Below are 25254 nucleotides of genomic sequence, written 5' to 3'. Positions count from 1 at the left end.
CTGTGTGGAGAGGGTGGGATGTATTGGGGTACTGTGTGGCACAGGGTGGGATGTGTTGGGGTACAGTGTGAGAGAGGGTGGGATGTGTTGAAGTATATTGTTGGAGTCAGTGGGATCTCTTGGGGTACAGTTTGAGAGTGGTTGGGATGTGTTGGTGTGCAGTGTGTGTGAGGGTGGGTATGTTGGGGTACAGTGTGAGAGAGGGTATGATTTGTTGGGGTACAGTGTGAGAGAGAGAGTGGGATGTGTTGGGGTACTGTGTAGGAGAGGGTGGGATGTGTTGGGGTACTGTGTGACATAGGGTGGGATGTGTTGGGGTTCAGTTGGAGAGGATGGGATGTGTTGGGGTACAGTGTGCGAGAGGGTGGGACGTGTTGAGGTAGAGTGTGGGAGAGGGTGGGATGTGTTGCGGTAATGTGTGATAGAGGGTGGGATGTGTTGGGGTACTGTGAGGGAGAGGGTGGGATGTGTTGGGGTACTGTGTGACATAGGGTGGGATGTGTTGGGGTTCAGTTGGAGAGGATGGGATGTGTTGGGGTACAGTGTGCGAGAGGGTGGGACGTGTTGAGGTAGAGTGTGGGAGAGGGTGGGATGTGTTGCGGTAATGTGTGATAGAGGGTGGGATGTGTTGGGGTACTGTGAGGGAGAGGGTGGGATGTGTTGTGGTATAGTGTGGGTGAGGACAAGATCTGTTGGGGTACTGTGTGAGGGAGGGAGTGATGTGCTGGGGTACAGTGTGAGAGAGGGTGGGATGTATTGGGGTACAGTGGGAGAGGATGGGACGTGTTGGGGTACTGTGTGACAGAGAGTGGGATGTGTTGGGGTACAGTGTGAGAGAGGGTTGGATGTGTTGGCGTACAGTGTGGGTTAGGACGGGATGTGTTGGGGTACAGCGTGCAAGAGGATGGGATGTTTTGTGGTGCAGTGTGGGCGAGGGTGAGATGTGCCGGGGTACAGTGTGGGAGAGGGTGGGATGTGTTTGGGTACAGTGTGTGAGAGGGTGGGTGGTGTTGTACTACAGTGTGACAGAGGGTGGGATGTATGGGGGTACAGTGTGAGAGAGGGTGGGATGTGTTGGGGTACAGAGTGGGAGAGGGTGGGATGAATTAGGGTTCTGCATGGGAGATGGTGTGATGTGTTGGGGTAATGTGTGACAGAGGGTGGGATGTGTTGGGGTACAGTGTTGAAGAGGGTGGGATATGTTGGGGTACAGTGTTGGAGACGGTGGGATGTGTTGGGGTGCAGTGTGAAAGAGGGTAGGATTTGCTGGGGTACAGTGAGTGAGAGGGTGGGATGTGTTGGGGGCACTGTGAGAGAGGGCGGGATGAGTTGGGCTATAGTGTGGGTGAGAACAGGATGTGTTGGGGTACGGTGTGGGGGAAGGTGGGATGTTTTGGGGTACAGTTTGAGAAAGGGTTGGATGTGTTGGGGTACTGTGTGGGAGAGGGTGGGATGTGTTGGGGGATAGTGTGAGAGAAGGTGGGTTGCGTTGGGGTACCGTGTGGGAGAAGGTTGGTGTGTTGGGGTACAGTGTGAGAGAGGGTGGGATGTGTTGGGGTACAGTGTGAGAGAGGGTGGAATGTGTTGGGGTACAGTGTGGGAGAGGCTGGGATGTGTTGGGATACAGTTTGAGAGAAGGACGAATGTGTTGGGGTACAGTGTGAGAGAGGGTGGGATGTATTGGAGTACAGTGGGAGAGGATGGGACGTGTTGGGGTACTGTGTGACAGAGAGTGGGATGTATTGGGTTACTGTGTGCAGAGGGTGGGATGTGTTGGGGTACAGTGTTACAAAGGTGGGATATATTGGAGTACAGTGTGGGAGAGCGTGGGATATGTTGGGGTACAGTGTGAGAGAGGCTGAGCTGTGTTCGGTTACAGTTTGAGAGAGGGTCGGATGTGTTGCACTACCGTGTGACACAGCCTGTGCTGTTTTGGGGTACAGTGTGGGAGACGGTGGGATGTGTTGGGGTACTGTGTGAGAGAGGGTGGGATGTGCTGGGGTACCTTGTGAGAGAGGGTGGGATGTGTTGGGGTACTGTGTGAGAGAGGGAGGGATGTGCTGGGATACAGTGTGAGAGAGGGTGGGATGTATTGTGGTACTGTCAGGGAGAGGGTGGGATGTGTTGGGGTAAAGTGTGACAGAAGGTGGGATGTATTGGGGTACAGTGGGAGAGGATGGGACGTGTTGGGGTACTGTGTGACAGGGGTTTGGTTATATTGAGTTACTGTGTGGAGAGGGTGGGATGTATTGGGGTACTGTGTGGCACAGGGTGGGATGTGTTGGGGTACAGTGTGGGAGAGGGTGGGATGTATTGGGGCACTGTATGACAGAGGGTGGGATGTATTGGGGTACAGTGTTGGAGAGGGTGGGATGTGTTGGGGTACAGTGTGTGAGAGGGTGGGTATGTTGGGGTACAGTGTGAGAGAGGGTTTGATTTGTTGGGGTACAGTGTGAGAGAGAGTGGGATGTGTTGGGGTACTGTGTGAGAGAGCGAGGGATGTGCTGGGATACAGTGTGAGAAAGGGTGGTATGTGTTGGGGTACAGTGTGAGAGAGGGTGGGATGTGTTGGGGTTCATTGTGAGAGAGGTTGGGATGTGTTGGTGTACTGTGTGAGAGGGAGGGATGTGCTGGGATACAATGTGAGAGAGGGTGGTATGTGTTGGGGTGCAGTGTGTGAGGGGTGGGATGTGTTGGGGTACAGTGTGAGAAGGTGCAATGTATTGGGGTACAGTGTGCCAGTCGTAGGGATGTATTGTGGTACTGTGAGGGAGAGGGTGGGATGTGTTGGGGTATAGTGTGGGTGAGGACAGGATCTGTTGGGGTACTGTGAGAGGGAGGGAGTGATGTGCTGCGTTACAGTGTGAGAGAGGGTGGGATGTATTGGGGTACTGTGCGACAGGGTGGGATGTTTTGGGGTACAGTGTGACAAAGGTGGGATATATTGGGGTACAGTGTGGGAGAGCGTGGGCTATGTTGGGGTAATGTGTGGGAGAGGGTGGGATGTGTTGGGGTACTGTGTGAGAGAGGGAGGGATGTGCTGGGATACAGTGTGAGAAAGGGTGGTATGTGTTGGGGTACAGTGTTCCAGAGGGTGGGATGTGTTGGGGTACTGTGAGGGAGAGGGTGGGATGTGTTGGGGTACAGTGTGAGAAAGGGTGGTATGTGTTGGGGTACAGTGTGAGAGAAGGTGGGATGTATTGGGGTACAGTGGGAGAGGATGGGACGTGTTGGGGTACTGTGTGACAGGGGTTTGGTTATATTGAGTTACTGTGTGGAGAGGGTGGGATGTATTGGGGTACTGTGTGGCACAGGGTGGGATGTGTTGGGGTACAGTGTGGGAGAGGGTGGGATGTATTGGGGCACTGTATGACAGAGGGTGGGATGTATTGGGGTACAGTGTTGGAGAGGGTGGGATGTGTTGGGGTACAGTGTGTGAGAGGGTGGGTATGTTGGGGTACAGTGTGAGAGAGGGTATGATTTGTTGGGGTACAGTGTGAGAGAGAGTGGGATGTGTTGGGGTACTGTGTGAGAGAGCGAGGGATGTGCTGGGATACAGTGTGAGAAAGGGTGGTATGTGTTGGGGTACAGTGTGAGAGAGGGTGGGATGTGTTGGGGTTCATTGTGAGAGAGGTTGGGATGTGTTGGTGTACTGTGTGAGAGGGAGGGATGTGCTGGGATACAATGTGAGAGAGGGTGGTATGTGTTGGGGTGCAGTGTGTGAGGGGTGGGATGTGTTGGGGTACAGTGTGAGAAGGTGCAATGTATTGGGGTACAGTGTGCCAGTCGTAGGGATGTATTGTGGTACTGTGAGGGAGAGGGTGGGATGTGTTGGGGTATAGTGTGGGTGAGGACAGGATCTGTTGGGGTACTGTGAGAGGGAGGGAGTGATGTGCTGCGTTACAGTGTGAGAGAGGGTGGGATGTATTGGGGTACTGTGCGACAGGGTGGGATGTTTTGGGGTACAGTGTGACAAAGGTGGGATATATTGGGGTACAGTGTGGGAGAGCGTGGGCTATGTTGGGGTAATGTGTGGGAGAGGGTGGGATGTGTTGGGGTACTGTGTGAGAGAGGGAGGGATGTGCTGGGATACAGTGTGAGAAAGGGTGGTATGTGTTGGGGTACAGTGTTCCAGAGGGTGGGATGTGTTGGGGTACTGTGAGGGAGAGGGTGGGATGTGTTGGGGTACAGTGTGAGAAAGGGTGGTATGTGTTGGGGTACAGTGTGAGAGAAGGTGGGATGTATTGGGGTACAGTGGGAGAGGATGGGACGTGTTGGGGTACTGTGTGACAGAGGGTTGGTTATATTGTGTTACTGTGTGGAGAGGGTGGGATGTGTTGGGGCACCGTATGACAGAGGGTGGGATGTGTTGGGGTACAGTGTTGGAGAGGGTGGGATGTGTTGGGGTACTGTGTGGGAGAGAGAGTGGGATGTGTTGGGGTACCGTGTGGGAGAGGGTGGGATGTGTTGGGGTACTGTGTGACATAGGGTGGGATGTGTTGGGGTTCAGTTGGAGAGGATGGGATGTGTTGGGGTACAGTGTGCGAGAGGGTGGGACGTGTTGAGGTAGAGTGTGGGAGAGGGTGGGATGTATTGGGGTATAGTGTGGGTGAGGACAAGATCTGTTGGGGTACAGTGTGGGAGAGGGTGGGATGTATTGGGGTATAGTGTGGGTGAGGACAAGATCTGTTGGGGTACTGTGTGAGGGAGGGAGTGATGTGCTGGGGTACAGTGTGAGAGAGGGTGGGATGTATTGGGGTACAGTGGGAGAGGATGGGACATGGTGGGGTACTCTGTGACAGAGGGTGGGATGTATTGGGGTATAGTGTTGGTGAGGGTGATATGTGTTGGGGAAAGTGTGAGAGAGGGTGGGATGTATTGGGGTACAGTGTGACAGTGGGTAAGATGTATTGGGGTACTGTGTGGTTGAGCGTGGGATGTTTGGGGTACACTGTGTGAGAGGGTGGGATGTGTTGGGTTACTGTGTGACAGATTGAGGGATGTATTTGGTTAGAGTGTGACATAGGGTAGGATGTATTGGGGTACAGTGTGGCAGAGGGTGGGATGTGTTGCGGTACAGTGTGGGAGTTGGTGGGATGTGTTGGGGTACATTGTGGGAGAGGGTGGGATGTGTTGGGGTACATTGTGGGAGAGGGTTGTATGTGCTGGAGTACAGGGTGGGAGAGGGTGGTATGTGTTGTGGGACAGTGTGACAGAAGGTGGGATCTGTTGGGGTATAGTGGGAGCGGATGGGATGTGTTAGGGAACTCTGTGACAGAGGGTGGGATGTATTGGGATACTGTGTCGGAGAGGGTGGGATGTGTTTGGGTACTGTGTGGGAGAGGGTGGGATGTGTCGGGGTACAGTGTGGGAGCGGGTGGGATGAGTTGGGATACAGTGTGATAGAAGTTGGGATGTGTTGGGGTACAGTGTGAAAGAGAGTGGGTGGTGTTGGGGTACTGTGTGATAGATTGTGGAATGTGTTGGGGTACTCTGTGATAGAGGGTGGGATATATTGGGGTACAATGAGGGAGTGAGTGGGATGTGTTGGGGTACATTGTTGGAGACGGTGGGATTTGTTGATGTACCGTGTGGGAGAGGGTGGGATGTGTTGGGGTACAGTGTGGGAGAGGCTGGGATGTGTTGGGGTACTGTGTGAGAGTAGGTGGGATGTATTGGGGCACACTGTGTGCGAGGGTGGTATGTGTTGGGGTACAGTGTGGGAGAGGCTGGGATGTGTTGGGGTACAGTTTGAGAGTAGGACGAATGTGTTGGTGTACTGTGTGAGAGAGGGAGGGATGTGCTGGGATACAGTGTGAGAGAGGGTGGTATGTGTTGGGGTGCAGTGTGTGAGGGGGTGGGATGTGTTGGGGTACAGTGTGTGAGAGGGTGGTATGTATTGGGGTGCAGTGTGTGAGGGGGTGGGATGTGCTGGGGTGCAGTGTGTGAGAAGGTGCAATGTATTGGGGTACAGTGTGACAGTCGTAGGGATGTATTGTGGTACTGTGAGGGAGAGGGTGGGATGTGTTGGGGTATAGTGTGGGTGAGGACAGGATCTGTTGGGGTACTGTGTGAGGGAGGGAGTGATGTGCTGCGTTACAGTGTGAGAGAGGGTGGGATGTATTGGGGTACTGTGCGACAGGGTGGGATGTGTTGGGGAGTAGTGTTGGAGAGGGTGAGATGTGTTGGGGGCAGTGTGAGAGAGGGTGGGATGTGTTGGGGTACAGTGTGAGAGGGTATGATTTGTTGGGGTACAGTGTGTAAGAGGATGGGATGTATCAGGGTCCCGAGTGGGAGAGGGTGGGATGAGTTGGGGCACAGTGTGGGTGAGAACAGGATGTGTTGGGGTACGGTGTGAGAAAGGGTGGGATGTGTTGGGGTACTGTGTGGGAGAGGGTGGGATGTGTTGGGGTACTGTGCGGGAGAGGTTGGGTTGTGTTGTGGTACAGTGTGACAGAGGGTGGGATTTATTGGGGTACAGTGTGACAGAGGGAGTCATGTATTGTGGTACAGTGTAGGAGAGGGTGGGATGTGTTGGGGTGCAGTGTGGGAGAGGACAGGATGTGTTGGTGTACTGTGTGGGAGAGGGTGGGATGTGTTGGGGTACAGTGTGACAGAGGGTGGGATGTATTGGGGTACTGTGTGACAAAGGGTGTCATGTATTGTGGTACATTGTGTGAGAGGGTGGAATGTGTTGGGGTACAGTGTGGGAGATGGTGGGATATTTTGGGGTACAGTGTGTGAGAGGGGGTGTGTTGGGGTACAGTGTGAGAGAGGGTATGATTTGTTGGGGTACAGTGTGAGAGAGAGTGGGATGTGTTGGGGTACTGTGTGGGAGAGGGTGGGATGTTTTGGGGTACAGTGTGTGAGAGGGGGTGTGTTGGGGTACAGTGTGAGAGAGGGTATGATTTGTTGGGGTACAGTGTGAGAGAGAGTGGGATGTGTTGGGGTACTGTGTGGGAGAGGGTGGGATGTGTTGGGGTACAGTGTGAGAGAGGGTGGGATGTGTCAGTGTACAGTGTTGGAGAGGGTGGGATGTGTTGGGGTACTGTGTGGGAGAGGGTGGGATGTGTTGGGGTACTGTGTGGGAGAGGGTGGGATGTGTTTGGTATTGGGTGGGAGAGGGTGGGTTGTGTTGGGGGACAGTGTGAGGGAAGGTGGGATGTGTTGGGGTACAGCGGGAGAGGATGGGACGTGTTATGGTACTGTGTGACAGAGGGTGGGATGTATTGAGTTACTGTGTGCAGAGGGTGGTATGTGTTGGGGTGCAGTGTGTGAGAAGGTGCAATGTATTGGGGTACAGTGTGACAGTCGTAGGGATGTATTGTGGTACTGTGAGGGAGAGGGTGGGATGTGTTGGGGTATAGTGTGGGTGAGGACAGGATCTGTTGGGGTACTGTGTGAGGGAGGGAGTGATGTGCTGCGTTACAGTGTGAGAGAGGGTGGGATGTATTGGGGTACTGTGCGACAGGGTGGGATGTGTTGGGGAGTAGTGTTGGAGAGGGTGAGATGTGTTGGGGGCAGTGTGAGAGAGGGTGGGATGTGTTGGGGTACAGTGTGAGAGGGTATGATTTGTTGGGGTACAGTGTGTAAGAGGATGGGATGTATCAGGGTCCCGAGTGGGAGAGGGTGGGATGAGTTGGGGCACAGTGTGGGTGAGAACAGGATGTGTTGGGGTACGGTGTGAGAAAGGGTGGGATGTGTTGGGGTACTGTGTGGGAGAGGGTGGGATGTGTTGGGGTACTGTGTGGGAGAGGTTGGGTTGTGTTGTGGTACAGTGTGACAGAGGGTGGGATTTATTGGGGTACAGTGTGACAGAGGGAGTCATGTATTGTGGTACAGTGTAGGAGAGGGTGGGATGTGTTGGGGTGCAGTGTGGGAGAGGACAGGATGTGTTGGTGTACTGTGTGGGAGAGGGTGGGATGTGTTGGGGTACAGTGTGACAGAGGGTGGGATGTATTGGGGTACTGTGTGACAAAGGGTGTCATGTATTGTGGTACATTGTGTGAGAGGGTGGAATGTGTTGGGGTACAGTGTGGGAGATGGTGGGATATTTTGGGGTACAGTGTGTGAGAGGGGGTGTGTTGGGGTACAGTGTGAGAGAGGGTATGATTTGTTGGGGTACAGTGTGAGAGAGAGTGGGATGTGTTGGGGTACTGTGTGGGAGAGGGTGGGATGTTTTGGGGTACAGTGTGTGAGAGGGGGTGTGTTGGGGTACAGTGTGAGAGAGGGTATGATTTGTTGGGGTACAGTGTGAGAGAGAGTGGGATGTGTTGGGGTACTGTGTGGGAGAGGGTGGGATGTGTTGGGGTACAGTGTGAGAGAGGGTGGGATGTGTCAGTGTACAGTGTTGGAGAGGGTGGGATGTGTTGGGGTACTGTGTGGGAGAGGGTGGGATGTGTTGGGGTACTGTGTGGGAGAGGGTGGGATGTGTTTGGTATTGGGTGGGAGAGGGTGGGTTGTGTTGGGGGACAGTGTGAGGGAAGGTGGGATGTGTTGGGGTACAGCGGGAGAGGATGGGACGTGTTATGGTACTGTGTGACAGAGGGTGGGATGTATTGAGTTACTGTGTGCAGAGGGTGGGATGTGTTGGGGTACAGTGTGGGAGAGGGTTGGATGTGTTGGGGTACTGTATGAGAGTGGGTGGGATGTGTTGGGGTACAGTGTGAGAGAGGGTTGGATGTGTTGGGGTACAGTGTGGGTGAGGACAGGATGTGTTTGGGTACAGCGTGAGAGAGGGTGGGATATTTTGTGGTGCAGTGTGGGCGAGGGTGAGATGTGCCGGGGTACAGTGTGGGAGAGGGTGGGATGTGTTTGGGTACAGTGTGTGAGAAGGTGGGTTGTGTTGTACTACAGTGTGACAGAGGGTGGGATGTATTGGGGTACTGCGTTGGAGAGGGTGGGATGTGTTGGTGTACAGTGTGAGAGAGGGTGTTATGTGTTCGGGTACAGAGTGGGAGAGGGTGGGATGTGTTGGGATACAGTGTTGAAGAGGGTGGGATGTGTTGGGGTACAGTGTGAGAGAGGGTGAGATGTGTTGGGGTACAGTGTGGGAGAGGGTGGGATGTGTTGGGGTACATTGTGGGAGAGGGTTGTATGTGCTGGAGTACAGGGTGGGAGAGGGTGGTATGTGTTGTGGGACAGTGTGAGGAAAGGTGGGATCTGTTGGGGTATAGTGGGAGCGGATGGGATGTGTTGGGGAACTCTGTGACAGAGGGTGGGATGTATTGGGATACTGTGTGGGAGAGGGTGGGATGTGTCGGGGTACAGTGTGGGAGAGGGTGGGATGAGTTGGGATACAGTGTGATAGAAGTTGGGATGTGTTGGGGTACAGTGTGAAAGAGAGTGGGTGGTGTTGGGGTACTGTGTGACAGATTGTGGAATGTGTTGGGGTACTCTGTGATAGAGGGTGGGATATATTGGGGTACAATGAGGGAGTGAGTGGGATGTGTTGGGTACATTGTTGGAGACGGTGGGATTTGTTGATGTACCGTGTGGGAGAGGGTGGGATGTGTTGGGGTACATTGTTGGAGACGGTGGGATTTGTTGATGTACCGTGTGGGAGAGGGTGGGATGTGTTGGGGTACAGTGTGGGAGAGGCTGGGATGTGTTGGGGTACTGTGTGAGAGTAGGTGGGATGTATTGGGGCACACTGTGTGCGAGGGTGGTATGTGTTGGGGTACAGTGTGGGAGAGGCTGGGATGTGTTGGGGTACAGTTTGAGAGTAGGACGAATGTGTTGGTGTACTGTGTGAGAGAGGGAGGGATGTGCTGGGATACAGTGTGAGAGAGGGTGGTATGTGTTGGGGTGCAGTGTGTGAGGGGGTGGGATGTGTTGGGGTACAGTGTGTGAGAGGGTGGTATGTATTGGGGTGCAGTGTGTGAGGGGGTGGGATGTGTTGGGGTACAGTGTGTGAGAGGGTGGTATGTATTGGGGTGCAGTGTGTGAGAGGGTGGGTATGTTGGGGTACAGTGTGAGAGAGGGAATGATTTGTTGGGGTACAGTGTGACAGTCGTAGGGATGTATTGTGGTACTGTGAGGGAGAGGGTGGGATGTGTTGGGGTATAGTGTGGGTGAGGACAGGATCTGTTGGGGTACTGTGTGAGGGAGGGAGTGACGTGCTGCGTTACAGTGTGAGAGAGGGTGGGATGTATTGGGGTACTGTGCGACAGGGTGGGATGTGTTGGGGAGTAGTGTTGGAGAGGGTGAGATGTGTTGGGGGCAGTGTGAGAGAGGGTGGGATGTGTTGGGGTACAGTGTGAGAGGGTATGATTTGTTGGGGTACAGTTTGTAAGAGGATGGGATGTATCAGGGTCCCGAGTGGGAGAGGGTGGGATGAGTTGGGGCACAGTGTGGGTGAGAACAGGATGTGTTGGGGTACGGTGTGAGAAAGGGTGGGATGTGTTGGGGTACTGTGTGGGAGAGGGTGGGATGTGTTGGGGTACTGTGTGGGAGAGGTTGGGTTGTGTTGTGGTACAGTGTGACAGAGGGTGGGATTTATTGGGGTACAGTGTGACAGAGGGAGTCATGTATTGTGGTACAGTGTAGGAGAGGGTGGGATGTGTTGGGGTGCAGTGTTGGAGAGGGTCGGATGTGTTGGGGTATAGTGTGAGAGAGGGTGGGATGTGTTGGGGTACAGTGTTGGAGACGGTGGGATGTGTTGGTGTACTATGTGGGAGATGGTCGGATGTGTTGGGGTACACTGTGTGCGAGGGTGGGATATGTTTCGGTACAGTGTGGGAGAGGTTGGGATGTGTTGGTGTACAGTGTGGGAGAGGCTGGGATGTGTTTGGGTACAGTTTGAGAGAGGGTCGGATGTGTTGGGGTACTGTGGGAGAGAGGGTGGGATATGTTGGGGTACAGTGTTGGAGAGGGTGGGATGTGTTGGGGTACAGTTTGAGAGAGGGTGGGATTTGTTGGGGTACAGTGTGGGAGTGGTTGGGATGTGTTCGTGTACAGTGTGAGAGAGGGTGGGATGTGTTGGGGTACTGTGTGAGAGAGGGTAGGTTATGTTGGGGTACAGTGTTGGAGAGGGTGGGATGTGTTGGGGTACAGTGTGAGAGAGGGTGGGATGTGTTGAGGTATATTGTTGGAGTCGGTGGGATCTCTTGGGGTACTGTGGGAGAGAGGGTGGGATATGTTGGGGTACAGTGTTGGAGAGGGTGGGATGTATTGGGGTACTTTTTGGGAGAAGGTGGGATGTGTTGTCGTAGAGTGTGAGAGAGAGTGGGATGTGTTGGGGTACAGTTTGAGAAAGGTTGGATGTGTTGGGGTACTGCGTGAGAGAGGATGGGATGTGTTGGGGTACAGTGTGACGGAGGGTGGGGTGTGTTGTGGTCCAGTGTGTGAGAGGGTGTGATGTGTTGGGTTATAGTGTGAGCGAGGGTGTGATGTGTTGGGGTACACTCTGAGAGAGGACAGGATGTGTTGGGGTATAGTGTGACAGAAGGTAGGATGCATTGGGGTACCGTGTAGGAGAGGGTGGGATGTGTTGGGGTACAGTGTGAGACAGACGGGGATGTGTTGGGGTATTGTGTGAGCGAGGATGGGATGTGTTGGGGTACAGTGTGACAGAGGGTGGGATGTGTTGGGGTACAGTGTGTGAGAGGGCGGGATGTGTTGGGGTATAGTGTGAGAGAGGGTGTGAGGTGTTGGGGTACTGTGTGAGAGATGGTGAGATGTGTTTGGGTACAGTGTGACAAAGGTGGGATATATTGGGGTACAGTGTGGGAGAGCATGGGATGTGTTAGGGTACAGTGTGAGAGAGGCTGGGCTGTGTTCGGTTACAGTTTGAGAGAGGGTCGGATGTGTTGCACTACTGTGTGACACAGCCTGTGATGTTTTGGGGTACAGTGTGGGAGACGGTGGGATGTGTTGGGGTACTGTGTGAGAGTAGGTGGGATGTATTGGGGCACACTGTGTGCGAGGGTGGGATGTGTTGGGGTACTGTGTGAGAGAGGGTGTGATGTTTTGGGGTACATTGTGAGAGAGGTTGGGATGTGTTGGGGTATAGTGTGAGAGAGGGTGGAATGTCTTGATGTACAGTGTGGGAGAGGGTGGGATGTGTTGGGGTACATTGTGAGAGATGGAGGGATGTGCTGGGATACAGTGTGAGAAAGGGTGGTATGTGTTGGGGTACAGTGTTCCAGAGGGTGGGATGTGTTGGTGTGCAGTGTGACAGAAGGTGCGATGTATTGTGGTACTGTGAGAGAGAGGGTGGGATGTGTTGGGGTACAGTGGGAGAGGATGGGACGTGTTCGGGTACTGTGTGACAGAGGGTTGGTTATATTGGGTTACTGTGTGGAGAGGCTGGGATGTATTGGGGTACTGTGTGGCACAGGGTGGGATGTGTTGGGGAATAGTTTTGGAGAGGGTGAGATGTGTTGGGGTACTGTGTGAGAGAGGGTGGGATGTGTTGGGGTACAGTGTGTGAGAGGGTGGGATGTATCGGGGTCCAGTGTGGGAGAGGGTGGGATGAGGTGGGGTACAGTGTGGGTGAGAACAGGATGTGTTGGGATACGGTGTGAGAGAGCATGGGATGTGTTGGGGTACGGTGTGGAAGAGGACAGGATGTGTTGGTGTACTGTGTGGGAGAGGGTGGGATGTGTTGGGGTGCTGTGTTGGAGAGGGTGGGTTGTGTTGTACTACAGTGTGACAGAGGGTGGGATGTATTGGGGTACAGTGTTGGAAAGGGTGGGATGTGTTGGGGCACAGTGTGGGAGAGGGTTGGATGTGTTGGGGTACAGTGTGGGTGAGGACAGGATGTGTTGGTGTACGGCGTGAGAGAGGGTGGGATGTTTTGTGGTGCAGTGTGGGAGAAGGTGGGATGTGTTGGGGCACTTTGTGGGAGAGGGTGGGATGTGTTGGGGTACAGTGTTGGAGACGGTGGGATGTGTTGGGGTACTGTGTGATATAGGGTGCGATGTGTTGGGGTACTGTGTGGGAGAGGGTGGGATGTGTTGGTGTACAGTGGAAGAGAGGGTGGGATGTGTTGGGGTACAGTGTGGGAGAGGGTGGGTTGTGTTGGGGTACCGTGTGAGAGAGGGTGGGATGTGTTGGGGTACAGTGTGAGAGAGGGTATGATTTGTTAGGGTACAATGTGAGAGAGGGTGGGATGTGTTGGTGTACCGTGTGGGAGAGGGTGGGATGTGTTGGGGTACAATGTGGGAGAAGGTGGGATGTGTTGGGGTTCAGTGTGTGAGAGGGTGGGTGTGTTGGGGTACAGTCTGTGAGAGAGGGTGGGATGTGTTGGGGTACAGTGTGAGAGAGGGTGGAATGTGTTGGGGTACAGTGTGAGAGAGGGTCGGCTGTGTTGGGGTACAGTGTGGGAGAGGGTTCGTTGTATTGGCCTACTGTGAGGGAGAGGGTGGGATTTGTTGGGGTACTGTGTGACAGAGGGTGGGATGTGTTGTTGTGCAGTGTGGGAGACGGTGGGATGTGTTGGGGTACCGTGTGGGAGAGGGTGGGATGTGTTGGTGTACAGTATTTGAGAGGGTGGGATGTGTTGGGGTACTGTGTGGGAGAGGGTGGGATGTGTTGGGCCACTGTGTGGGAGAGTGTGGGATGTGTTGGGGTGCTGTGTGCCATAGCGTGGTATGTATTGGGGTACTGTGTGGGAGAGGGTGGGATGTGTTGGGGTACAATGTGGGAGAGGGTGGGATGTGTTGGGGTACTGTGTGGGAGAGGGTGGGATGTGTTGGGGTACAATGTGGGAGAAGGTGGGATGTGTTGGGGTTCAGTGTGTGAGAGGGTGGAATGTGTTGGGGTACAGTGTGAGAGAGGGTCGGATGTGTTGGGGTACAGTGTGGGAGAGGGTTCATTGTATTGGCGTACTGTGAGGGAGAGGGTGGGATTTGTTGGGGTACTGTGTGACAGAGGGTGGGATGTGTTGGGGTACCGTGTGAGAGAGGGTGGGATGTGTTGGGGTACAGTATTTGAGAGTGTGGGATGTGTTGGGGTGCTGTGTGCCATAGCGTGGTATGTATTGGGGTACTGTGTGGGAGAGGGTGGGATGTGTTGGGATACAGGGTGAGAGAGGGTGGGATATGTTGGGGTACAGTGTGGGAGAGGGTGGGATGTGTTGGGGTACAGTGTGGGAGAGGGTGGGATATGTTGGGGTACATTGTGAGATAGGGTGGGATGTGTTAGGGTACTGTGTGGGAGAGGGTTCATTGTATTGGCGTACTGTGAGGGAGAGGGTGGGATTTGTTGGGGTACTGTGTGACAGAGGGTGGGATGTGTTGGGGTACTGTGTGGGAGAGGGTTGGATGTGTTGAGGTACTGTGTGGGAGAGGGTGGGATGTGTTGGGGTACAGTGTGGGAGAGGGTGGGATGTGTTGTTGTACAGTGTGGGAGACGGTGGGATGTGTTGGGGTACCGTGTGGGAGAGGGTGGGATGTGTTGGTGTACAGTATTTGAGAGGGTGGGATGTGTTGGGGTACTGTGTGGGAGAGGGTGGGATGTGTTGGGCCACTGTGTGGGAGAGTGTGGGATGTGTTGGGGTGCTGTGTGCCATAGCGTGGTATGTATTGGGGTACTGTGTGGGAGAGGGTGGGATGTGTTGGGGTACAATGTGGGAGAAGGTGGGATGTGTTGGGGTACCGTGTGGGAGAGGGTGGGATGTGTTGGGGTACAATGTGGGAGAAGGTGGGATGTGTTGGGGTTCAGTGTGTGAGAGGGTGGAATGTGTTGGGGTACAGTGTGAGAGAGGGTCGGATGTGTTGGGGTACAGTGTGGGAGAGGGTTCATTGTATTGGCGTACTGTGAGGGAGAGGGTGGGATTTGTTGGGGTACTGTGTGACAGAGGGTGGGATGTGTTGGGGTACCGTGTGAGAGAGGGTGGGATGTGTTGGGGTACAGTATTTGAGAGTGTGGGATGTGTTGGGGTGCTGTGTGCCATAGCGTGGTATGTATTGGGGTACTGTGTGGGAGAGGGTGGGATGTGTTGGGATACAGGGTGAGAGAGGGTGGGATATGTTGGGGTACAGTGTGGGAGAGGGTGGGATGTGTTGGGGTACAGTGTGGGAGAGGGTGGGATATGTTGGGGTACATTGTGAGATAGGGTGGGATGTGTTAGGGTACTGTGTGGGAGAGGGTTCATTGTATTGGCGTACTGTGAGGGAGAGGGTGGGATTTGTTGGGGTACTGTGTGACAGAGGGTGGGATGTGTTGGGGTACTGTGTGGGAGAGGGTTGGATGTGTTGAGGTACTGTGTGGGAGAGGGTGGGATGTGTTGGGGTACAGTGTGGGAGAGGGTGGGATGTGTTGGGGTACAGTGTGTGAGAGGGTGGTATACGTTGGGTTGATGTGTTAGAGAGGGTGGGATGTGTTGGGGTACACTCTGAGAGAGGACAGGATGTGTTGGGGTATACTTTGGGAGAGGGTGGGATTTGTTGGGGTACTGTGTGACAGAGGGTGGGATGTGTTGGGGTACCGTGTGAGAGAGGGTGGGATGTGTTGGGGTACAGTGTGAGAGAGGGTATGATTTGTTAAGGTACAGTGTGAGAGAGGGTGGGATGTGTTGGGGTACTGTGTGGGAGAGGGTGGGATGTGTTGGGCCACTGTGTGGGAGAGTGTGGGATGTGTTGGGGTGCTGTGTGACATAGCATGGTATGTATTGGGGTACTGTGTGGGAGAGGGTGGGATGTCTTGTCGTACAGCGTGGGTGAGGAAAGGATCTGTTGGTGTACGGTGTGAGAGAGGGTGGGTTGTGTTGTGGTACAGGGTGAGAGGGGGTGGGATGTGTTGGGATACAGTGTTGGACTGGACAGGATGTGTTGGTGTACTGTGTGGGAGAGGGTGGGATGTGTTGGGGTACAGTGTGGGAGAGGGTGGGATGTGTTGGGGTACAGTGTGGGAGAGTGGGATATGTTGGGGTACATTGTGAGAGAGGGTCAGATGTGTTAGGGTACTGTGTGGGAGAGGGTGGGATGTGTTGGGGTACAGGGTGAGAGGGGGTGGGATGTGTTGGGATACAGTGTTGGACTGGACAGGATGTGTTGGTGTACTGTGTGGGAGAGGGTGGGATGTGTTGGGGTACAGTGTGGGTGAGGACAGGATGTGTTGGGGTACAGTGTGCGAGAGGGTGGGATGTGTTGTGGTACTGTGTGGGAGAGGACAGGATGTTTTGTGATACAGTGTGTGTGAGGAGAGGAGTTTTTTGGATACAGTGAGAGAGTGGACTGAAGTTTGGGGTGCAATTTTTGAAAGATGTACTGGACATGATGGGGCATGGTGTGATGGAGAGTATTTGGGTACGCTGCATGGGGGGACAGGAGCTGTTGTTGGTACAGCGTTTCTGACAATGGGTGGTGTTGGCGTTTATTGTGTGTCAGAGTGGGTGTTCTTAGAAACCTGTGTCTGTGAGGTATTAGGTTACAGTGTGTATGAAGGTGGGAGGTGTTCGGGTATAACATGAGTGTGGACAGGAGGTGTTGGCGTACACTGAGAGGGAGAACAGGAGATGTTGGGGCACAGTGTGAGAAGACCGGACACGTTGGTGCACAGTGTTACAGAAAGTATTGGGGTACACAGTATGGGAGGACAGGATGTGTTGTTGGTACAGTGTGTCTGACAATGGGTCATACATCAAAGTTGCTGGTGAACGCAGCAGGCCAGGCAGCATCTATAGGAAGAGGCGCAGTCGACGTTTCAGGCCGAGACCCTTCGTCAGGACTAACTGAAGGAAGAGTCAGTAAGGGATTTGAAAGCTGGAGGGGGAGGGGGAGATGCAAAATGATAGGAGAAGACAGGAGGGGGAGGGATGGAGCCGAGAGCTAGACAGGTGGTAGGCAGAAGGGGATACGAGAGGATCATGGGACAGGAGGTCCGGGAAGAAAGACGGGTGGGGTGACCCAGAGGATGGGCAAGAGGTATATTCAGAGGGACAGAGGGAGAAAAAGGAGAGTGAGAGAAAGAATGTGTGCATTAAAAAAGAGTAACAGACGGGGTACGAGGGGGAGGTGGGGCCTAGCGGAAGTTAGAGAAGTCAATGTTCATGCCATCAGGTTGGAGGCTACCCAGACGGAATATAAGGTGTTGTTCCTCCAACCTGAGTGTGGCTTCATCTTTACAGTAGAGGAGGCCGTGGATAGACATGTCAGAATGGGAATGGGATGTGGAATTAAAATGTGTGGCCACTGGGAGATCCTGCTTTCTCTGGCGGACAGAGCGTAGATGTTCAGCAAAGCGGTCTCCCAGTCTGCGTCGGGTCTCACCAATATATAAAAGGCCACATCGGGAGCACCGGACGCAGTATATCACCCCAGTCGACTCACAGGTGAAGTGATGCCTCACCTGGAAGGACTGTTTGGGGCCCTGAATGGTGGTAAGGGAGGAAGTGTAAGGGCATGTGTAGCACTTGTTCCGCTTACACGGATAAGTGCCAGGAGGGAGATCAGTGGGGAGGGATGGGGGGGACGAATGGACAAGGGAGTTGTGTAGGGAGCGATCCCTGCGGAATGCAGAGAGAGGCGGGGAGGGAAAGATATGCTTAGTGGTGGGATCCCGTTGGAGGTGGCGGAAGTTATGGAGAATAATATGTTGGACCCGGAGGCTGGTGGGGTGGTAGGTGAGGACCAGGAGAACCCTATTCCTAGTGGGGTGGCACCTCCCTCCCCTTTCTAGATCTTTCTGTCTCTGTCTCTGGAGACAGCTTATCCACTGATGTCTACTATAAGCCTACTGACTCTCACAACTATCTGGACTATTCCTCTTCTCACCCTGTCTCTTGCAAAAACGCCATCCCCTTCTCGCAATTCCTCCGTCTCCGCCGCATCTGCTCTCAGGATGAGGCTTTTCATTCTAGGACGAGGGAGATGTCTTCATTTTTTAAAGAAAGGGGCTTCCCTTCCTCCACTATCAACTCTGCTCTTAAACGCATCTCCCCCATTTCACGTACATCTGCTCTCACTCCATCCTCCCACCACCCCACTAGGAATAGGGTTCCCCTGGTCCTCACCTACCACCCCACCAGCCTCCGGGTCCAACATATTATTCTCCGTAACTTCCGCCACCTCCAACGGGATCCCACCACTAAGCATATCTTTCCCTCCCCGCCTCTCTCTGCATTCCGCAGGGATCGCTCCCTACACAACTCCCTTGTCCATTCGTCCCCCCCATCCCTCCCCACTGATCTCCCTCCTGGCACTTATCCGTGTAAGCGGAACAAGTGCTACACATGCCCTTACACTTCCTCCCTTACCACCATTCAGGGCCCCAAACAGTCCTTCCAGGTGAGGCATCACTTCACCTGTGAGTCGACTGGGGTGATATACTGCATCCGGTGCTCCCGATGTGGCCTTTTATATATTGGTGAGACCCGACGCAGACTGGGAGACCGCTTTGCTGAACATCTACGCTCTGTCCGCCAGAGAAAGCAGGATCTCCCAGTGGCCACACATTTTAATTCCACATCCCATTCCCATTCTGACATGTCTATCCACGGCCTCCTCTACTGTAAAGATGAAGCCACACTCAGGTTGGAGGAACAACACCTTATATTCCGTCTGGGTAGCCTCCAACCTGATGGCATGAACATTGACTTCTCTAACTTCCGCTAGGCCCCACCTCCCCCTCGTACCCCATCTGTTACTCTTTTTAATGCACACATTCTTTCTCTCACTCTCCTTTTTCTCCCTCTGTCCCTCTGAATATACCTCTTGCCCATCCTCTGGGTCACCCCCCCCCGTCTTTCTTCCCGGACCTCCTCTCCCATGATCCTCTCGTATCCCCTTCTGCCTATCACCTGTCCAGCTCTCGGCTCCATCCCTCCCCCTCCTGTCTTCTCCTATCATTTTGCATCTCCCCCTCCCCCTCCAGCTTTCAAATCTCTTACTAACTCTTCCTTCAGTTAGTCCTGACGAAGGGTCTCGGCCTGAAACGTCGACTGCGCCTCTTCCTATAGATGCTGCCTGGCCTGCTGCGTTCACCAGCAACTTTGATGTATGTTGCTTGAATTTCCAGCATCTGCAGAATTCCTGTTGTTTGTTGTTGACAATGGGTCATGTTGGTTTTCAGTATGTGTCAGAGTGGGTGGACTTATAGAGCTGTGTGTGTGAGTGTGAGGGTGGGATGTGTTGAGGTACAGTGTGAGAATGGACTGGAGGCATTGGGGTGCAGTGTATGTGAAGGCAGGAGGTTTTGGGGTATAGAGTGATAGAGGACGGGAAGTGTTGGGCTACAGTGTATGAGCTGCTGGTGTTGGGGGACAGTATGTGTGCATGTGTTGCTATTGGGATACAGTGTGTGTGAGTGTGGGAGGTTTTGAGGTACTGTGTGAATGCTGGAGGTGTTGGGGTACAGTGTGTGTGAGTGTGGGAGGTTTGGGGGTACAGTGTGTGAATGTGGAAGGTTTGGGGGTACAGTGTAAGTGAGTGTGGGAGGTATTGGTGTGCAGCGTGTGAATGCTGAAGGTTTTGGGGTAAAGAGAGTTGGAGGACAGGTAGTATTGGGGTTCAGTGTGAGATAGAATTGGAGTGTTAGGGTACAGTGTGAGTGTTATTTGTGTTTTGGAGTGCATTGTGCAAGAGTATTGGGGTACAGTGTGTAAGGGTATTGGTGTAGAGTCTAAGAGGGTATTGGTGTATAGTGTTTGTGTGAGGGTATTGGTGTACAGTATGTGAGGGTTTTGGTGTTCAGTGTGTGTGTATTGGGGTACAGTCTGTATGAGAGTATTGGGGTACAGTGTGTGAGGGTATTGGGGTACAGTGTGTGTGAGCATATTGGGTTACAGTGTGTGTGAGTTATTGAGGTACAGTGTGTGAGAATATTATGATAAAATGTGTGGGGTATTGGTGTACAGTGTGTGAGGGTATTGGTGTACAGTGTGTGAGGGTATTGGGGTACAGTATGTGTGAGCATATTGGGGTACAGTCTGTATGAGAGTATTGGGGTACAGTGTGTGAGGGTTTTGGGGTACAGTGTGTGAGGATATTGGTGTATGGTCTGTTTGAGAGTATTGGTGTACAGTGTCTGTGTGGTTGACCTTATTGTGAAACCCAGTCACGTTTTGTGAATCTGTGCTGCATTTCCCATTGTCTTAACAATCTCTTGTATGGATTACAAACAGTTGAATCAATCTCTTTGCAATTTTCTCAGCCTGTTATTGAAGCTTTGAATCACAATTCCTTCCACTTGCATTTAGTGGAATGGTTGAATGCCATACGGTCCAGGATCTCCCTCTGTGATGGGACTCCTATGATGGGGTTTGTCAATGAGCAGGAGGGGGTGTCCTTCCAACGGTACCGATATTTCTCCCCACTGGATCAGAAGCCAGCGACCGTACTGAGCTAGAATCTGTGTTGGTTTAATGCATTGTGTTACCTTAATGGAACTAAAACTGCAGCAAAGTGTTTAGAAGCCAGAGGATGAATTGGCGGGGGATCACTAATAGATTATATCTTCATTAAGGGAATTGTAAACCTCATTCATGTTATATAGATGCATTCCCAAGTCTTTGTGCGCGCCATTCATAATCGTCAACCTAATTACTTTAACCTGTTCTAACATGAAACACCATTATCTTTGATTGGTTAACTTTCAATTTCCACAGAACTAATTTATTTTCTTAATTACTGTTTTCGATGAATCATACGCGTTCCCCTCCTCACCTATCCTGACTCCTAGTGTACAATTTTTTCCCCCAGCTGATTGCCTAGTGCCATCCCAACAGCGCCAGAGGAGAGGAGTCAAGAGGTGTATAGGGTATGTTGGGTGGGCAGAGGAAAGCTTATTGTACCCAACAGAGGGGAGGGGGTTGAAGAGAAACAGTGAGCTACGGAGGGTAGCGGGGTACAGTCTGTATAAGAGTATTGAGGTACAGTGCATAAGGGCATTGGGGTACAGTCTGTGTGAGGGTATTGGGGTACAGTGTGTGAGGGCATTGGGGTACAGTGTGTGAGGGCATTGGTGTACAGTGTATGAGGGTATTTGTGTACAGTGTGTGTGGGTATTGGGATACAGTATGTGAGGGCACTGGGGACAGAGTGTGTGAAGGTATTGGGGTACAGTGTGTGAGGGTATTGAGGTGCAGTGTGTGAGGGTATAGGGGTACAGTGTGTGAGGGTATTGAGGTGCAGTGTGTGTGGGTATTGGGATACAGTATGTGAGGGCACTGGGGACAGAGTGTGTGAAGGTGTTGGGGTACAGTGTGTGAGGGTATTGAGGTGCAGTGTGTGAGGGCATTGGTGTACAGTGTATGAGGGCATTGGGGAACAGTATGTATGAGGGTACTGGAGTACAGTGAGTGAGGGTATTGGGGTACAGTGTCTGAGGGTATTGGGGTACAGTGTGTATGTGGGTATTGGGATACAGTGTGTGAGGGTATTGAGGTTCAGTGTGTGAGGGTATTGGGGTACAGTGTGTGAGGGCATTGGTGTACAGTATATGAGGGCATTGGGGAACAGTGTGTATGAGGGTATTGGGGTACAGTGTCTGAGGGTATTTGTGTACAGTATGTGTGTGGGTATTGGGATACAGTGTGTGAGGCACTGGGGACAGAGTGTGTGAGGGTATTGGGGTACAGTGTGTGAGGGTATTGAGGTGCAGTGTGTGAGGGTATTGGGATACAGTGTGTGTGAGAGTATTGGGGTACAGTGTGAGGGTATAGGGGTACAGTGAGTGAGGGTATTGGGGTACAGTGTGTGAGGGCATTAGGGCACAGTGTGTGTGGGTATTGGGATACAGTGTGTGAGGGTATTGGGGTACAGTGTGTGCGAGGGTATTGGAGTACAGTGTGTGAGGACATCGGAGTACAGAGTGTATGAGGGTGTTAGGGTACAGTGATGAGGGAATTGGGGTACAGTGTGTATGAGGGTACTGGGGTACAGTGAGTGAGGGCATTGGTGTACAGTGTATGAGGGCATTGGGGAACAGTGTGTATGAGGGTACTGGGGTACAATGAGTGAGGGTATTGAGGTACAGTGTCTGAGGGTATTGGGATACGGTGTGTATGTGGGTATTGGGATACAGTGTGTGAGGGTATTGAGGTTCAGTGTGTGAGGGTATTGGGATACAGTGTGTGAGGGCACTGGGGTACAGAGTGTGTGAGGGTATTGGGGTGCAGTGTGTGAGGGTATAGGGGTACAGTGTGTGATGGTATTGAGGTGCAGTGTGTGAGGGTATTGGGATACAGTGTGTGTGAGGGTATTGGAGTACAGTGTGAGGGTATAGGGGTACAGTGAGTGAGGGTATTGGGGTACAGTGTGTGAGGGCATTAGGGCACAGTGTGTGTGGGTATTGGGATACAGTGTGTGAGGGTATTGGGGTACAGTGTGTGTGAGGGTATTGGAGTACAGTGTGTGAGGGCATCGGAGTACAGAGTGTATGAGGGTGTTAGGGTACAGTGATGAGGGAATTGGGGTACAGTGTGTATAAGGGTACTGGGGTACAGTGAGTGAGGGTATTGGTGTACAGTGTCTGAGGGTATTGGTGTACAGTGTGTGAGGACATCAGGGTACAGGGTGTATGAGGGTATTAGGGTACAGTGTGTGAGGGAATTGGGGTACAGTGTGTATGAGGGTACTGGGGTACAGAGAGTGAGGGTATTGGGGTACAGTGTCTGAGGGTATTGGGGTACAGTGTGTATGTGGGTATTGGGATACAGTGTGTGAGGGTATTGAGGTTCAGTGTGTGAGGGTATTGGGATACAGTGTGTGAGGGCACTGGGGTACAGAGTGTGTGAGGGTATTGGGATACAGTGTGTGAGGGCACTGGGGTACAGAGTGTGTGAGGGTATTGGGGTAGTGTGTGAGGGTATTGAGGTGCAGTGTGTGAGGGTATAGGGGTACAGTGTGTGAGGGTTTTGGGGTACAGTGTGTGAGGGTTTTGGAGTACATTGTGTGAGGGCATTGGGGTACAGTGTGTGAGGGTTTGGGGGTACAGTGTGTGAGGGTTTTGGGGTACAGTGTGTGAGGTTTTTGGGGATGGGTGACGGAGAGAAGGAGGAGTGAGTGCATCAAGGGGGAGTAGAAAGAGGAGGAGAAGATGAGTGAGGGAGGAGGGATGGGAGGGAAGGGTAGATGAAGGAAGAGTGCAATATTGATGAAGGGTGATGAAGAAGGAACAAGAGGCAGGAAGGAAAGTTGCAAAGGAGGGTTGATGCAAGGAATGGAGATGTGTAGGGGAAATAAAGGAACAGTTCAGTGGAGGGAGGGAAGTAGAGGAAAGATATTTGAAGGGAGAGCACGAGGGATGGATGCAGGATGGAGGCCTCCAGGTCTGAATGCGGGAATGGAGGGTGTGAGGAATTGGTAGTGCATAAGGGAATGATGCAGAGAGTGAGGAAGGAAATTAGGGAGTACAAGGCTAAAGGACCGGAGATTCTGCAGATGCTAGAAATCCAGAGCAACATACACAAAATGCTGGGGGAGCCCAGCAGGTCAGGCAGCATCTATGGAGAAGAATAAATAGTCGACATTTCAGGCCAAGACCTTACATCAGGATTGGAAAGTAAGGGGGAAGAGGGAAATGTTCTGGCTTCTTCCCCCTTTACCTCCTAGTCCTAATGATGTGTCTCCGCCCAGATAGTGAATGTTTATTGCTCTCCATATCTGCTGCCTGACCTGCTGAGTTCCTCTAGCATTTTGCTTGTGGTCCTCTGGGCAGAAAGTGGGATTTGCCAGCATAATGCAGAACCTGAGAGGGAAGGGAAGGGAATGAGTGGAATGAGGGGCGAGTGGGAGAGAGGAGCAAGGGATGAGAGGGTTGTGTAAAGATTGAGGGGACATGTCAAGATTTGAGGAAGGAATGAGTGTGGAAGGAATCTCACCTAACAGATTCCTTCTTCTCCAGCCCTTTACCTCTTCTGCCTATCACTTCTCAACTTCATTCCCCGCCCCCCCCAATGACCTACCTTTCTCCACCTCTCAGTTAACCTATCACCTTTCCCCCTCCCCCACCTTCTTATTCTGGCTCCTTTCCCTTTCTTCCCCCTTCCCCTCCAGTCCCGATAAAGGGTCTTGGTCCAAAATGGTGACTGTTCATCCTTCTCCATAGATACTACCTAACCTGCTGAGCTTTGTGTGTGTTGCTCTGGATTTCCAGCATCTGCTGAATCCCTGGTGTTTTTGTCCCTCAGCTAACGGAGTCTCTCTCTCTTCCCTTGCTGCGTACAGGTATGAGGATCCTGGTCAACCTGCTGCTGGACACTCTCCCGATGCTTGGAAACGTCCTTCTACTCTGCTTCTTTGTCTTTTTCATCTTTGGAATCATCGGCGTGCAGCTGTGGGCTGGACTCCTGCGTAACCGCTGCTTCTTGGAAGAGAACCTGACCCTGTGAGTGTACATTGAACTGGCTCCCTCTTTGTTTCATCTAATGCTGATTGGCTCCAGGACACTACAAGCAAAGACACCCTGACACAGGAAAGTGCAAAACTCACCGAGGCCAGTTGTATATAGAAACATAGAAAACCTACAGCACAATACAGGCCTTCGGCCCACAAAGCTGTGCCGAACATGTCCTTACCTTAGAAATTACCTAGGGTTAGATTGGATTAGATTAGATTAGATTATGAGGACACGCAGTCCTCTTTTATTGTCATTTAGTAATGCATGCATTAAGAAATGATACAATGTTCCTCCAGAATGATATCGCAGAAACACAAGACAAACCAAGACTAAAAATCTGACAAAAACCATGTAATTATAACATATAGTTACAACAGTGCAAAGCAATACCATAATTTGATAAAGAACAGACCATGGGCACGGTAAAAAAAAGTCTCAAAGTCTCTCGAAAGTCCCATCATCTCACGCAGACGGTAGAAGGGAGAAACTCTCCCTGCCATGAGCTTCCAGCACTGCAAATTTGCTGATGCAGCACCCTAGAAGCACCTGACCACAGCTGACACTTGAGTCCGTCCAAAAACTTGGAGCCTCCAACCAGCCCTCCGATACTGAGCACCATCCTCTGTCAAGCGCTTACCCATAGTCCTCTATTTTTCTAAGCTCCATGTACCTATCCAGGAGCCTCTTAAAAGACCCTATCGTATCTGCCTCCACCACTGTCGCTGGCAGCCCATTCCACGCACTCACTACTCTCTGTGTAAAAAAACTTACCCCTGACATCTCCTCTGTACCTACTTCCAAGCACCTTAAAACTGTGCCCTTTCGTGAGTGTACAACCAAGGTCTGCCACTCTTTATACCTATCTTCCTCCTTTCTATCTCATACTGCCTCTATCTGACTCAGTATTTCTCTTTCTTGCCTTCTCTCTCTCTCTGTCACTTTCCATCTCGCTCTCTCTCTGTCTCTCTC

General features: G+C 52.5%; 1 protein-coding gene across 1 annotated transcript in view; it reads left to right on the top strand.

Annotated features, from left to right (window-relative positions):
• LOC134354396 (voltage-dependent T-type calcium channel subunit alpha-1I-like) overlaps positions 1–25254 on the top strand; it is an 843079-nt gene that overhangs the window by 556969 nt on the left and 260856 nt on the right. Inside the window, exon 6 of the mRNA XM_063063387.1 lies at positions 24114–24273. Within this exon, the coding sequence (XP_062919457.1) occupies positions 24114–24273 (160 nt within the window). The remainder of the gene's footprint in view (positions 1–24113; positions 24274–25254) is intronic.

Source organism: Mobula hypostoma, chromosome 11 (genome assembly GCF_963921235.1).
Source record: "Mobula hypostoma chromosome 11, sMobHyp1.1, whole genome shotgun sequence".
Lineage (NCBI taxonomy): Eukaryota > Metazoa > Chordata > Chondrichthyes > Myliobatiformes > Myliobatidae > Mobula > Mobula hypostoma.
Note: the sequence above shows the minus strand (reverse complement) of the source record. Positions and strands in the feature narration are given on the sequence as shown.